The 16,197-nt window shown below is 33.9% G+C and overlaps 1 protein-coding gene across 1 annotated transcript in view; it reads left to right on the top strand.

The window, feature by feature from the left end:
* Positions 1–11,106, top strand: part of efna4 (ephrin A4) — a 53,487-nt gene extending 42,381 nt beyond the window's left edge. Inside the window, exons 3-5 of the mRNA XM_079627037.1 lie at positions 1,186–1,254; positions 7,975–8,001; positions 9,291–11,106. Coding sequence (XP_079483163.1) covers positions 1,186–1,254; positions 7,975–8,001; positions 9,291–9,388 — 194 coding nt within the window. The 3' untranslated portion in view covers positions 9,389–11,106. The remainder of the gene's footprint in view (positions 1–1,185; positions 1,255–7,974; positions 8,002–9,290) is intronic.
* The last annotated feature ends 5,091 nt before the right edge of the window (positions 11,107–16,197 follow it).

Genomic DNA, 16,197 nt, shown 5'->3' with positions numbered 1-16,197 from the left:
GTACCAATCAATTAAGATATGTTATTTTCTTTATTTTTATATATATTTTAGACAATATATAATATTATACAATCATTTTACAAAAAAATTAAGTATTTTATTTAAAGGGCTGTTCATCACTATGTTTTCAAGTATAATGACTATTATAGTTTTTGTAGAGTTGTTGGTGATATTTAGAGGAAACGGATCTGTTCAAATGCGATTGAAATGCTGCCGCCCTAATTGGAATCCTGAATATTTTTTTGTCAGATTCATACCGCTGTTTAAAAAAAGATGATAAAATAATATCTTAAATATAGTCAAAATGCAGTAGCCTAACTCATTTTGTCAAAATTGTGTAACGACTAAAATTAGGCCTCTTCTGATCTGTCAGCAGGTTCAGCTCGACTTGATGAAAAAATTGACATCAAATGACATCAATATTCAATCATAAAACTTTGAGGCCCTTTTTTCAGATTCAGTGTTGGCGCATACTGCATTTTGAACTACTTTTTCAAAAAGCTTCTGTGACTGCAGTTGAGCTACTTTAAATGAGTAGCTTGAAAAACATTATATGCTAGGAACCGACTTCCTAAAAGGCCTTAAAAACAGACTCCGAGAACCTTTAGTTAGCAGTCAAGAACAAAGCAATAGTGTAGCGTGATGGAAATTACACATTATCAACAACATCCAGAATATTTCATATTCAGAACAGCAACTTTTTTTTTTTCCACTGAGGAAATGTTAGCCTGCATTTAAACGGTTTGATGCAACGATGTTGTGGAATTTTGCTCAAAACGAAAATATGCAGTCATGCTTGGATCACACTTACGAGATGAGCTGAAAGCAAATATGACCTCCAGGTGTGTAAATAATGTTGTAACGGTGTAATCATGTAAGTTTATGAAGTGTGAATGTTTGCACCGAGCCCATCTGACTGCATCAGAGTGTCCATCATTTGTGGAACGGCTCGCATTCGGTCCTGCCGAGCTCAGCATTAACAAGCCCGTTACAGCTCCTGCTTGCTCTAATGGATTAGCCATTCCATCGGAGTCAAGCAGTCTTTTTATGGCCCAGGGTTATGTGTGTATTTGTGTTTTGCGCAAGCAGTCTAAAGCATCGATTTGGTGGCAACAAATTTAGATTTCTCTTTCCCAGTGTCAAAGACATCAGTCTCCTGTTTTACTCTGTCTCTCTTTCCTCCAGCACTATCCTCAGACGATGGACCCCCCCTCCCCTGTATGAAACTACGAGTCACTGTGTGCTGTCCACCAAGTAAGTACAGTCCTCTCTTCACCCCCTAGTTGTTGTTTTTTGTCCACACTTTTTTTCCTTGGGAAGAAAAAGCATGTCACCCCCCCACACACACCCTCTCACGCAATCAGACATGCCCCTCTCTCTGCACGCAACCGCTCTCTCGCTTTCCCTCCTTCTCCCTGCCTATACCTTCTGCAGATTTGTCTCTTCTGCTAATGCGTTCTCCCTTTCCCTGCTCATCATTCCAATTTATTCTTTCTTTCTCAGCCACAATGTTTAAAGTGCAGAATAAAATAGTAAAATTAATGTTAAAGAATTGTGTAGTAATTGTCTTGCTGTAAACTGCAGTCGCCTTCTGTTGTTGGGAAATAATACATTTATTTTACAATGACAAATTTGTACATATATTTACGTTTATACATAAATAAACACACACACACATATATATATATATATATATATATATGTATATGTGTGTGTGTGTGTGTGTGTATTTATTTATGTATAAACGTAAAAATATGTATAGATTTGTCATATATATATATATATATATATATATATATATATATATATATATATGTATATATATATATATATAGTTATAGTTATGTGCAAAAACACTATGTAGTAATAATAAACAATAATAACAAATTTAAATGATAGTAAACATTTATTATAATAAAATAAAACGTTTTTGAAATTCTAATATTTTGTAGATATTTTTTTTTAATATATTTATTATTTAAATAATTATAATTTAAATTAAAATATGTATGTTAAATGTTTACATATTGTGTGTGTGTGTAAATATATATAAATTATAATGTATTTTTAAATAGGAATTTGTACGTTTATTCTTTCAGATTGTAAGTTTAAATACTGCAACAAAATCTATTTAAAGTTTAATTCTAAAATTCATTATAAATTTCATTTGACATTTTATTAAACGGTCTAATATATTAGTGCTGTTAATCGCTGTGTGTCTGTATATACTGTACATATTGTGTGTGTATATAAACTGTACATATTGTGTGTGTATATACTGTACATATACTGCATATATCTATATACATTGTGTGTCCGTGTGTGTGGTGTATACTAAACTAAATAATTAAAAGACTACTAAATAATTGATATAAATATAATGATGATGATGATAATAATATATATATATATACACACACATATTATGTAAACACAACTCAACAAATATGTGTATAATATACATAAACACACACATGAAGGAAAAAGGAAACGTGTATATATATTTCCTTTTGTTATAACATTATGTATTAAAGCTTATGTGCGTGTTACTGTGTGTGTGTGCGTGTCCTGTGCGTGGAGCAAGGCTGGCTCTCAGACCCCTGCAGTTATGTTGACCTTCCGCTCGGCTTGGCTGATGCGGGATCAGCAGGGAATGCCGCCCAGTAAGAGTGGGAATGGCAGTCCAGTCCGTAAGCCGTCCGACCCAATTCCACCTCCTGCTTCACACACATGCACACACGCACACACACTCAGAAGCTGTCTAACAATATCCAAGTCTTGCCCCGGCCCCAAACCTGCCTTCTGGCCTCTCACAGTTTCTCAAACTTTTCATGGAACTATTTGTCCAATTCAGCTGTGAAAAATGTTTTATGTTTCTTACAGGTAAGTTTGACTGGAGATCAATGGCACTGTATTTAAATGTCTCAGTTGCTCAGTTAAGTGGGTAACCATTGCATTTGTTCCACGAAAAGTAAATCAAACAGAAACTCTGTTGTGAAATCAAATTCTTGAAGTCTTTAAGGAGATGCTTTGCTAAATTCTGAGTGTTGTATAATCTTCAATGAGAAATATCTAGTTTGCAGTTGGGGCAGAAAATGCTTGTGCAATTGATTTGAAATATTTGTATGAGAAATATCTGTAGCGGAGAATGATCTGAGGTGCGTGTGTTTATTTCAGGAGCAAATATTTGATAAGAGATAATGGAGTTTTTTGTTGTTTTGAGGCGGCAAAATATTTGACTGAAAAATGACTAACATTTACTTTATCCATGGAAGATGCTCTAATGAATGCGTGGAATGACGACTTTTCTTCCTCGTCTTTGCACATTTTCCTCCTCTCATGCTCCCGCTTCAGATGCTCCATCTCTTTTATCCCTCTCTCTTTCCCTTTCTCTCTATCTATTTCCCTCTTTTTCTGTTCTCTGACCGAAACTAATCCAGACTAAACTGTAGCATCCCTGCTTTCTCCCTCCCTCCTTTTTTCTTTCTCCTCCTAGTGTGTAGCCTTTCCTGGAGTGGCACTAATCTTCCCCACTCTGTTTCTTTTAGTCTTTTCCTCCCCTTCCTCATTTTTATGATCTGTCGTTACCAGAGCAAAACTAATCAGAGTCTTATCCACTACACATTCACTGAGTTTCGTCTCTCTTCAAACCGTCCATTTCTGGAATTCTGCTCATCTTCTATTCCATCTGTCCCTTGCATCATCTTCCTGAATAATTATAGACACATCTATTTATATACAAATATATTCGACAATTCTTAAGCATTTTGTTTATTAACTGTGATTGACTGGCCAATTAACATAAGTATTCATTCTTGTGTCAGTGGAAAATGCTAATTTTCTGTTTTCTAGTGATTTTGAGTATGTTCAATAAGGATATGTGATAAAATATGTATTATTATAATTTCTGCATAAATTAATTTTGGGTTGCTCTTATCATTACAAGCAGTTTGCTTTTTATCCTACAGCATATTTCATATCTTCATGTATTCACTTGTAACTACTTGTTTTAGTCTTTAAAAATTGTTTTGTTAGATTTTTTTTTTTTTTTTTTTTTACAATGTATAAATTCTGCTCATCTGCATCAGCCATTTTATCTGTTGTCTAAAATAAGTGTTTTAAATTCAGCAATTTTGTGTGTATGTTATTTGCCATTTTTTTTCTGTCAACCCTTCCTGACATCAGCTGGACTGTAAGCTTTCTTTTCTGTAAGCCTAAAATGAACGGTAACACTTTACAATAAGGTCTGTTACTTAACATTAGTCAACTACATTAGTTAGCATGAACTAATAATGAATTGCACGTATACAGCATTTATTAATCTTTATTAATGTTAATTTCAACATTTACGAATACTTTATTACAGTCTTGTTAACATTAGTTAATGCACTCTGAACTAACATGAACAATGAACAGCTGTATTTTTATTATCTAACGTTAACCAAGATGAACAAATACAGTACAAATGGATTGCTTATGGTTAGTTCATGTTAGTTAATGAACCTTATTGTAAAGTGTTACCAAATTAACCTTTAAAATTAACAACCGCACTTATTATCCTCATTTGCTTTCGGTTATCTCCGCATTCTCCACCACTTTTTCACTTTCAGCCCCTCTGTCTTTTCCGCATACCTTCTTGCACACCTTTACAACATTTTCCCCTGCACTGTTTTCCTCTGATCATTTGCATGTAAAGACGAATGAAAGGAGAAGTGTTTGACGGGACTTTGCACCAGGGCATGTTTTGCACAGCTGGTGTTTGTTCCTCCTGGTAGTGCCACGAACCGACTTTGGTTCCTTCCTGTGGCAGGTCTTTTATCTGACAGTCCTTGCCCGACAGAGGGTCCTGTCAGACCCAGGAGCGTTAGCCTCAGAACCAGAGCCGTGAAAACAACACTACAGCAGCTAAACCTCAGTCACGCGGCACCAGCAGCAAGCTGTGTTTAAAGTTTCATTAAGTAGAGCTCGTTTCGCTAGGTCATTTGAGCCTTAATGACCAGGCTCGTGGGGAAACAGAACAAGCTAAGAACAGCACAGAGATCAGTAATACCAGAGAGAGTCGTGTCACAACTACAGATGTCTGCTGTCTTTTGGAAGGTTGGTTAGCAAAGCTTGCAATGTATTGAACTGTGTAGATTGACAATAACTGAATGTAGCGCTCATTATAGACCATGACTGATTCTGCTGTTCATAGAGTGTAACAGTGAAATGTTTCCCCCAGAACAACAGCAGCGCAGTCTCATGCTCGAAGGATCCCCAATAGCTGCCACTGTGTCGCAGTTAAATCCATCCCCTCACTCGAATATCAATACTCATAAAATATAGCTTATGATGTTTAAACCTGGATTTTGGTGGCAAGACACCGCACTGAAATCCTAAAAGTGCAACCAAAACAACAAACTCGTCAATGTTCTGTCTTGATGGAGCGGCGTCTGGTGGAAAACAGCTCCTGGATGCCCTCGTCTTTCATCCTATTCACTTTGCTCCGCTCCTTGCTCTTACTCGGGGCAACTTGTCAAAACATTAATTCTGCTGTTGTTTTTTTCTCCCCTCCTCTCCCTCATTCTTACTCGGTCCTTCTGTCCCCCGCTGTGAAAAACCATTTCAGTCAGTTCTACTTTCTCTCTAATTGATCCCTGTCTTTTTTCGACTCTTTTTAACTCGCTCGGTCCTGCTGTGAGCACACCATTTCCTTTTCCAGTTTCTGTCCGTTTCTCAATCTTTTTAATTGTTTTAAAAAGCCGAAACTCTGTCCGTTTTGCACTGCCCACCTCAGTGGATACCTCGTCCTCCCCCTTTTATTCACCTCTCTCGCCTTGTTAGTTTTGTCATTCACCAGAGCGTTTTTCCAAAGCGCAAAGAGGAGAAAAAACACATTAATTCGGTGCCTTTACACAAGTGTAGTTTTTCCCTCCAGTGACCGCTTGTTCGGAAAATATAAACAAGAAAAAATACGGTGACATTTTCGGAATGTTAGCCGTATTTTTCCGTTTTGCCAGAACATGTAAAATTGAAGAAATGAATGAAGCAGGGAAGCCTTCTTTTCCCTCTCGTCTGTTTTCCATCTCTCGCATCCTTTTCCTTGTCGTTCTCTGTATCATGTCATGGCATCCATGTTTTATGCAAGGAAAGCGTAACTGCAGCCATTTTGTGCTTGAAAACAAAAAACTGCCATTTTGTTGAAGCAAAGTAGAAGAATAAATAGTTTGAAATTGTTGTCACTATAATTATCTTTTATTTTTTTCTCTTTCTAGTTAAAATGTTAGGTTCCTCTTAAAATGACATGCATACTGGCATACAGCTATTTTATGTACACTTATATTCCTTATAATGGTAATCATAAAATATAAGAAAATGTTCATAAATATAATTTCTTATTCATCTTAGTTTTATTTAATGCCTGATTATGGTATTGTTTTATTATATTCTTAAATGTACCATTACCTTATAAATGAACGCATATTTTGTATTTGTTCTTTTTTTAATATACTTAATATGATATACATACGTTTTAATAATTTCATTAAATAAGTTTACATTGTTTGTATGTTGTCATATATGGTTTAATTGAGATTCCACTTGGTTTTTCTAAATCAATTTGCACTGTTTAATGTGTTTTTGTCAAAAAATAAATAAATAAATATATAAAATTGTCAAAAAAAGTGATGAATCCTAAACTTAATTTGAAAATAATTTGTCATGCTTTCCAGTATTCTAAGATTTGACATGGAAATATTCATGTGGGAGAATTGTATACAAAGAACATGTTACATGATATATACATTAGATTTTTTACTTATAATTTACTGTGACTTGTGTCTTATGTTTTGATGTTAGGGGCCGTTTCCTTTTTATTTATCTTTTGTCTAATTTTATGACTGTCTTTATCAGAGGAAGATATATTCAAATGAAGTGTTTCATTAGGAATTTATCTCTGTTTGGTCAAGTGTTGAGGGGTAAAGTTAAAATAACTTTAACGTGTGTTACCTTGATTGTTTTATATTGTTATACATGCAGTTTGTATGACCAGATTAATCGAACGAGTATGGAATAATTGTACTTTTTAATCCTTTTTCATTATTATCATTTGTCCATTTTAAACAAACTAGTGGAGACAAAAAGCTGGTTTAAAAAACTTTAAAAACTGAAATGTTAACGTCACAGTCACAGAATCACATGAGTTTAAACCTGAAATGTTGTTGTTTGTTTTGAAAATTGTTAATATTATGTCTACTACTAGCTCTATAGTTTTAGCCTATATAGTCTATATAGCCTCTCTCTCTCTCTCTCTCTCTTTCTCTCTCTCTCTCTCTCTCTCTCTCCATTCATCTTTTCTCCATTATGTTTCTCAGTCTGACCCCCTGTTGAGAGAGTGACACTCAGACACAAACTCCCTCCCTCCTTCCCACTTTCGTCTCTTTCCTTTTGCCGTCTGACCTTCTTTCAGGCTCTCGCCTTCCCTGTGCGCTCTCCCTCTGCTTTTCTCACACTTCCTCCTCTCGTCTTTTCTCTTCACTGTCTTCTCCTGTGTTTCGCTCCATCACTCTATCTTTGTTGCTTTTGTGGCCCTTCTCTGTTCAGTCTTGTATCTCTTGCTCCTTTTCCCCCTCTAAATCTTTCCATTTTCACGGTTCTTTCTCTTGTTCATCCTTCCAGTCCTCTTTTTTGTTTCTTGCAGAATCTTTCATCTCCTTCCACCTCCATTTTTTTCCACTACCTTTCTGTGTGCGACCTTTAAGAGAATTTGCATTGAGGATGTATTTTGGGTTGCGCAGCCGTTAGTAATTTTTCAGTATGTTTCTGCCTGAGTAATGGTAAATGTGTCTCTATGTTCAGTTTTCTCCTCATTTGTTTTCAAGAATGATGTTCCAAGTTGTAGTTCTTCAAAAAAAAAAAAAAAATTAGAAAGTGCTAACACCTCACATGTCTCTCTCTCTCTCTCGCTTTCTCTATCCCTCTCTTTTTATTCTCTAGCAACAGCTGGATCATCAAGACAAGAAGGTTAGTGTTTATTGCCACCTACTCAAGTCCCTTGGTCATTGTATAATACAAAAATTACACAATATATATATATATATTATACACATTTTATTTATAATAATATACACACAGACACACACACACACATTAAATTATATTTTTGTGTATTAGATATACATATAAATACACACAAACACACACACACACATATATACACTGTATATATACATGTATGTATTTATGTAGCTATAATTATTATTTATTTCAGAACACCACTGCACGCCACTAAATATATTTATGTCCCAGTTACACTTATTCATTCAGTCATTTTCCTGGTTAAATAAACATTACTTTACATAACATAATAATAGCATGAAAAAAAGAAAGCAAATACAATTCTATTTTGTATTTTTACATTTAACAATGTAAATAATATTAGTATTAATTAAAACCAAGTATAACTCTCATTGTTAGTGTGTTTAAGAATTTGTACATTTATTCCAAATAAATAACTGAAGGGAGTAACAATTTAAACAATATATTTTATTTGTTAACTGTTCAGTTCAGCTGTTCTTTTTAATAACTTTTTTTCATCAGTTATCAAGCTCGGTAAACACTGGTCAAAGACACGAAGATGTTCCTTTTAATTTCACCAAGCTGATTGTGAATGCTCACTAAAAAAAACACACAGAAATAAAAATAAACTGTATTTTTTCAAGCCATTTCAAGTTTGATTTAGAAAAACTCATCCACCATTTATTTATTGGCATTTCAAATGTGAGATAAATTAACAGCTTTTTGTGGTCATCTCACACCAGGAAAAAATATATATCCAATTATAATTTGAAAAATGTAATTGTATTGTTTTGTGAGTAAATATATATATATATATATATATATATATATATATATATATATATATATATATATATATATATATATATATATATATATATATATATATATATATATATATATATATATATATATATATATATATTATTACCATAAACCAAGTCAGCGTTGTTTTTATACATCTAAAACTGCATTCTGGAATGGTGTTAGGAGCCATAAAAGGGACCAGATGTTCCTCACCCCTGTGCAAGAAGATGATGATGTGGATGCTAAAATAGGCTAAAAATACAACATGGGTCGATACAGATGGGTTTACAAAATCTTAGATGGGGGATTTGGTGCTGATACACCACGCATCCCAAATATTTGTGCAAACATATGTGTTTTTATGTTTATTTATGCATGTATATATTAATATTTATTTGTTTGTCTGTTTACTTTTTTGATTATTATAGCCACAGAGAAGCCATCACACAGCAGTTCTGTCCATCCTGTGACAATCGGACGACTTTCTCTCCTCCTCATCCCCCTCTTCTTGCCTTATTTCCTCTAATATCTTCTTAAAGCATAAAACCTAAAAACAAATGCTCTGTTGCGGCAGTTTGCATTACAGTAAATGCGTGTTCTACATCTGTGGATTACACACACACACACACACACACACAGACTCTCTCTCTCTTTCTCATACTCCCTTGCTCTGTCATTTTTGTCACGCTATTAATCTCCATCCCTCTGTTTCCTTTCTGGCAGTCTCTCCGTCCTCTCACAGTGGTCCTTTACTGCTGTCCGCTCTGATAAAAGTTCACTCTGGAACAGAGCGACACTAATCTACCTTCAAAGAGCTTATCTTACTGTTCGTTTTCTTTTAATCCATCTGTCTTTAAGAGTCAGACATTCCTTTACAAGCCTCTGCTCTCCCCCTCTCCTCTGTCCTACTGTACAACAAACTGAGCCAAAGAGGAGGAGGAGGATGAAGCTCCCCGGTCCTGCTGTTTGTACTACTGACTGAAAGATCAGGGACAGAGTGATCATTCGTATGTGCGATCACTAACAGATCCAATGATCAATAGTTGGGGAAAAAAATATTTTTGTACTTTTTTTTTTTTTTCTCTTATAAAAAAGAAAAACCATTGAAGCCAAAGCCAGACCACAGCATTTAAAATTATTTTGCTGTATTGACTTTATGCAACCTGGCAGAACTCTGGAATTGCCTGGAATATCCTGGATTTTTTTGTATCTTGAATTTACGTTCGGAATCGTGTGCGATTCATTCTCACATCTGTATATGCTGCCTGAGTGACGCGTGGAAAACACAGGAAACTAAAGAACTACTTCCTGTTCTTCTTTTGTTGGATGTGTATGGTAAATCACGTCCAAGTATGGACTCTTCTGATTGGTCTGCATGTTTCTTAACTCTCTGTAAGCGTGAAAGCAGTTGGATGTTTCATTTGGCACTTAATCGGATCATTTTCCTTCTTCCTTTCGCCCCCGCTCACATAATTATTTGTGGGTATGTGAATTATGTATAATGAAAGTGTTCATTTTGAACTTAATGAGGGAATATGCAAATTTTTTTTTTCAGTTAGTCTGAAATAATGCATTGATTATAGAGTAAACAGTATGCTGAGTATTGTTTAATTTTTGTCTAAATATTTGTATCAGTTTTTTAGGGGGGAGAGGTTTTTTTTAAGATGTTTTATTTACTAGACTTTTCATTCGAACAGTGAATTATTAGTTTTAGCAGGAAAACAAGAAAGACTATTCTTTAGATGCTTGTATTCAGGATAAAAAAAATTGGTATTTAAAGAGATCAAGAAAAATATCCCAAAATAAGAACAACAGAAAATGTTTCTATTTAAATAATTTTTCACCTTTTTGTTACTTTGTTTTTTAAATAATTGTTTAAAATTAATATTTTTAACTTGCAATTCAGTTCTAATAGTGAAGCAATTTTGCCCCGTTTTTAAGTTCCAGAATCTAAATCCATATTCTGTGTGAATGAGAAATGTTTTGTTTCTGTTTCTCTCTCTCGTTTCTGATGTTTTCTGTTCATTTTAGATTTTCAGATGCAAATACATTTTGCCAAAACAGAACAATCAGTTTACATATTTTGTTTGTTTCTTTGTTTTACATGGTATGTAGGTATGTTGTTTCTTTGTAATTTGAATATTTCATTTTTGTGAAGTGGTCAGCTTCTTCTGTGAAGAACTTTTGTCAGCCATTTTTCTACAGAAAAATTAGCTACAGAAATAAATAATAATGCCTTTCAAACATTAGTGTCTGTTTTTTTAGAGTGTACATTTCAGTTATTTGAAGATGATCTGGAGCCAGTTACAATATATGAGAACTAGTTTAGGAAACTCAGCTACTGTTAATTTAAAAAAAATTATAAAAATTATGTGTAGCAACGTATATTTAATTTTTTGGGGAATTTAAATAATTCTCATAATTTTGTTAAGAATGAAATCGATATTTTTATTATTTGAGGGAGCAGATTCATTTCAGCGATTAACATGTTATATATTTATACCTTAAAAAAAAAAATCATTTTACAATTCAAAAAATGTTGACATTCAGTGCACATCAGGTCTGTTTATCTCCTCTAGATGGCATCTGTTCCTCACTGAGCCACAGAAACTCTGTTTATGGATAGATAGTCACAGAGAAGAGAAGGTGTGCGGTGTCATGAGTCACCGTGAATCATTCTCACGAGAGCCACCGGAACAAAAAAACACTCAAGACCAGAGGCAGTGTTTTACCCAGTCATAATATGCAATTATGTATCTTTAAGTAAAAGGTAAAAAAAAGAAAAAAAAGAAAAAACAAATGTTTAACTGACAATCATCATGGAAGCAAACTGTTAAACTCTAAAAATTAGAAGTATAAATAAATTATTCATGTTATCTCTAAAGGCATACCTTTGGCTTTTTGTGTCTCAGGACCTCATTCCACCCAAACTACCTAACACCACTTTTTGGAGTTGGGTCCCTACATCTTTATTATTACTAAGCCTTTCTTTTATGAATACACTGTCAAAAAAAAAAAAAAAACTACCTTAAATTAGGTACAATAAATTTGGATGTTTAAGTAATTTTCATCCTAAATTAAACTGACTTAAAAAATTAGTTGAATCTTGAAACTTATTACAAAAGTTGAGAATTGCTTAACTTATTTTGATGTGTTAAAGTAATGTAAAGACATGTCATAACTTATTGATCATATAATGTTTTACAGTGTAGTGTTAAACTGTTGTAAAAAAAAAACTATGTACTACAGTGTATGTGTAATTATATAGATCTTCATGCTTATTAATTCCATGAGCACACTAATTTCAAATGTGTTATTTCATATGTACAGAAGCGTCACAGCATGTCTTTTATTTGTTCAGACAAATGAGTTGTATGTTAATTGTCTGTGCTGGAGCATCAGTATGTTTTATGTTGATTGACATCACATTGAACATGGATTTTTGATTAAGTTTTGAAGCAAACTATGTAGTAAACTAAATTTTATCAAAGATATCATGCAACAAGAACATGATTCATTGTTTCTGCACTTATATTTAAAACTTTCTTTTAATTGTTCAATCGCTTTACAACAATTGTTTTAAACATTGGTTGTGTGTTTTTTGGTTATGGGTCAATGATTAAGGTGGACTAAGATGGTAAAAAGGAGAAATCTTTTAAAAACAAGTTCTAGAAATGTAATTTACATAATAATAATAAAAAAGGTTATATGAAACTTTTGATTTACAGTACTGACCCTAATAATACGAAGCGGGTTAACCATCAAATAAAATAACTGAAAATACTTTTCAAAAAGTTTTGAATGCAGTGCTATGAAAGTGATTTTTATGCTGAATGTCATTAGATCCCTATAGTCAATACACATTAGGACAATAAATGCAAAAAATGCAAATGTTCGTGGACAGATAAGATTGTGTTTTTCTTGGTGAGCAATGGTTTTTAAAAGTATCCTGATTTCGGTGGCTCCTTTATAGTTGTGGTCAGAATTATTGGCACCTGGTAATATGATCAAATATGCATGGCTGTAAAAATAAATCTGTGTTGTTTATCTTTTTGATCTTTCATTTAAAAAAACCTGCAAAAATCTAACCTTTCACTGAAGAAAAAGGATTGAAAGTGGCGAGAAAATGACATTATGATTTTTTTTTCTCCAAAACTCTGACTACAATTATTGGCATCCTTTTATTAAATACTTTTTGCAACCTATATATTAAAATGTTTAATATGGAGAAATGGCTAAAATGAGACTATGTATGGCATAAAATGTTTTTAGAATAAAAATTCCTATAAAATCTTTTCTCGCTAATGCATCAAGATTGCAGATCACTAATGAAGTGTCAGACCCCTGCAGCCTCAGTCACATCTACAGTAGCTGGCGTCAGCCGTTGTCCCCAACACTGTGTTTGTTTTAATATCCAAAATAATCAGTAATCACCATCATGTAGTAATAACTGTGGTAACAATGTATAAAAAGGGAACAATGCCTCCAGAAAAATTGTAGGCCTATGGGGTGGCCAGAACATGTTTTAGGCGTACCCTCTTTGCATTATCAGTGTCATGAGCGGCTATAGCCTAATAAAAGCGCATAACAAAGGAGTGCAAATATAAATAAATAATAAATCGGAAGTCTCGCACATTCACAGAAATCAAGTATGGGACCATACTTGGCCTTCACATGTCACATGTCACTTTCACTTTCTTTTCTTTCAGGGTATTTCAGAGAAATATCATATGGCCTGTATTTGTATATGAATTTGCATCATCCCTCATCCTTGAGTTTAAACAAATCCACGCTTGTTTGCAATGGAAAGTAAAGATCAAGTGGATCTTTGGTAAGACTATTTATATACATCCAAAGACTGGCCAATTAGAAAACTTGTTTCTTTGTGGTTTGTCAGGATAGGATATTTTTTAATCCTGTAGATATGTGCTGCATTTTACCTGACATCTCAATTTATCTGAATTCACCTTAAGATACTTTTTTGTTTGGTAGTGATCTCGCATGAATGCAGAAGAACTGCAGGAAGTCAATACAATCCACATGCAAATCAAAGGCACAAAAGGCACCCTTCATCAGTTAGCCTATGCAGTTTCACCACACTGGCTGGGTTGTGAAAACACAAAATGTAGCTGGGTTATTCTCAATATTTCTTTAGGACTAAATTTATTATGACCATTAATGTAATTGGTAACACTTTACAATAAGGTTCATTAGTTAACATTAGTTAACTACATTAGTTAACATGAACTAATAATGAATTGCACGTATACAGCATTTATTCATCTTTGTTAATGTTAATTTCCACATTTACTAATACTTTACAAAAATCTTGTGCACATTAGTTCATGCACTGTGAACTACTAACAATGAACAGCTGTATTTCTATTAACTAACGTTAACAAAGATTAACAAATACAGTAACAAATGTATTGCTCATGGTTAGTTCATGTTAGTTAATACATTAACTAATGAACCTTATTGTAAAGTGTTACCATGTAATTTAACACAATCATGAATGAACACCTGAACAAATACCGTATATAGGAGAGAAGAATATTTAGATTGTAAATTGTTACTTCTTACTGCTTGGCAATTGCAAAATGACATTCACAAATATAGTAAAATTGATATCCAATAAATCAACCCATTCTCACTCCCAAGAAGTCAAAAACTGAAGCGGTCAAGCGACTTCAGTCTCAATGAAGAAGTCAAATGTACCCCTCCGCATCACTATAACAACACTGGGAACTCCATTTCATTGGGAAACCTTCAGTTTTTAACGTTTTGGGAATGAGATTGGGTTGGAGGATCTATATCAACGGTTGGGGCCAGTATATGTTGAAGTCCCCACCAACAAGCACACCTTAGTTAATAGCTGTCAAATAGTCTATCAATCTGTACAGCATATGTCTGTCTGTCTTGTGGTTGTATGTACACCTAATCAAGAGTATAAATACAGCTAATAAAAAAGGGCAATATAGCCTTCCCTGTATTTCGCATCATGGAATAAAATATTGTTTTATTCTTTATCAATATAACAACTCCTTTACTGCGAAGATAATGGAGAGTGAAGAAAGACCTCCAGCCTTTTACACTCTCTATGCTTTGTAAGACTTTGGTCCAATGTGTGTCTCTTAGAAAAACAAAATCAGCCTTCAGTTTGATTTGCAACTAATTTAAATGTTCATGCAATTATTATGAATATTATGATTATTGTTTTATTTTAATTAAACATAAAGCATTGGTATTACTTTACAGTACATTAAAAAAAATCTAAATCCAGTCTTAACCTGCCTACTAAATTACAATATAATATTACTACTTCTATTATTACTAGTACTACTGTAAGACTTGATAAATTAGAAAATGCCGGGCAGTCTGGTGGAGGAGCGACCACTCCCTGAGAAGACAAAGGACCTTTCTGGAAATGAACATTTGAACTCTCTCTTGTGAAGTTAGCATCACCATTTGAGACGAAAGTCTCACCACAGAATACATCTCTTTCCCTCTTCCCCCAGTCCCTCTCTCTCATGCTGAGATCCCCTGAAATTCACCCAAAATCTATATGGTTTAAACAAGTATCACACAGTTTTATACATGTTTGGTATCATTTGAAATGTCTCAGTGCGACTGGAACAAATATCTCATTCCCAAAGAAGCAAACTAAAAGGTAATAAAGTTCTTAAGAGTTTAGAGAAACTTGCACACAGGAGGGTGTCTTACAGGCAAATGGCCTCCTGCTCGCAAAAGGTGTAAACTCTGAATGCAAATTCCCATTGTTAGCAAATGTTTCCATGTGAAAGAATGTTCTGGCATAAGGAAATGCAACAAGAGGCTCAGGGCGATTCTGTAACTCAGATTAGCCCGTGATGTGAAGTGTATGCAAAACACTTCGCATCATGTATTTTCTAATGTTAGGTTTGCATCTTTTCTCTATTCCAGAGCATTTGATGTTTTGCATGTATTATCTTTGAACTGATTATGAAACTGGCGTGATACAATTAACTGACATAATAAAACGTATAACATTTGATTTTACTGACTGACATTATTTTCAGTAAAGTGTTAAAAAGAATAGTCAAACATTTGCTCACATTAATGATGCACAGATATCATTAAAACCTTTTCATTTATGGAGTCAGATGAAATAACGAGGTAATACGATTTTTTATTTTTTATTTAATCAAATTACTTTACCACGAGGAAAGACAGTAACGTGCAGTGACCTTCCCCCGCTGATCGAATGCCTCCATTGGGTCGATTGAGTCGGGCTTACACATACATAAGGTATATCCACACTGTTAAATGACAAACAGTATTAAATACCAACACTGT

This window comes from Phoxinus phoxinus (genome assembly GCF_949152265.1).
Source record: "Phoxinus phoxinus genome assembly, chromosome: 10".
In the NCBI taxonomy this organism is placed as follows: Eukaryota; Metazoa; Chordata; class Actinopteri; order Cypriniformes; family Leuciscidae; genus Phoxinus; species Phoxinus phoxinus.
The sequence above is the reverse complement of the archived record's forward strand: the minus strand, read 5'-3'. Positions and strand labels throughout refer to the sequence as shown.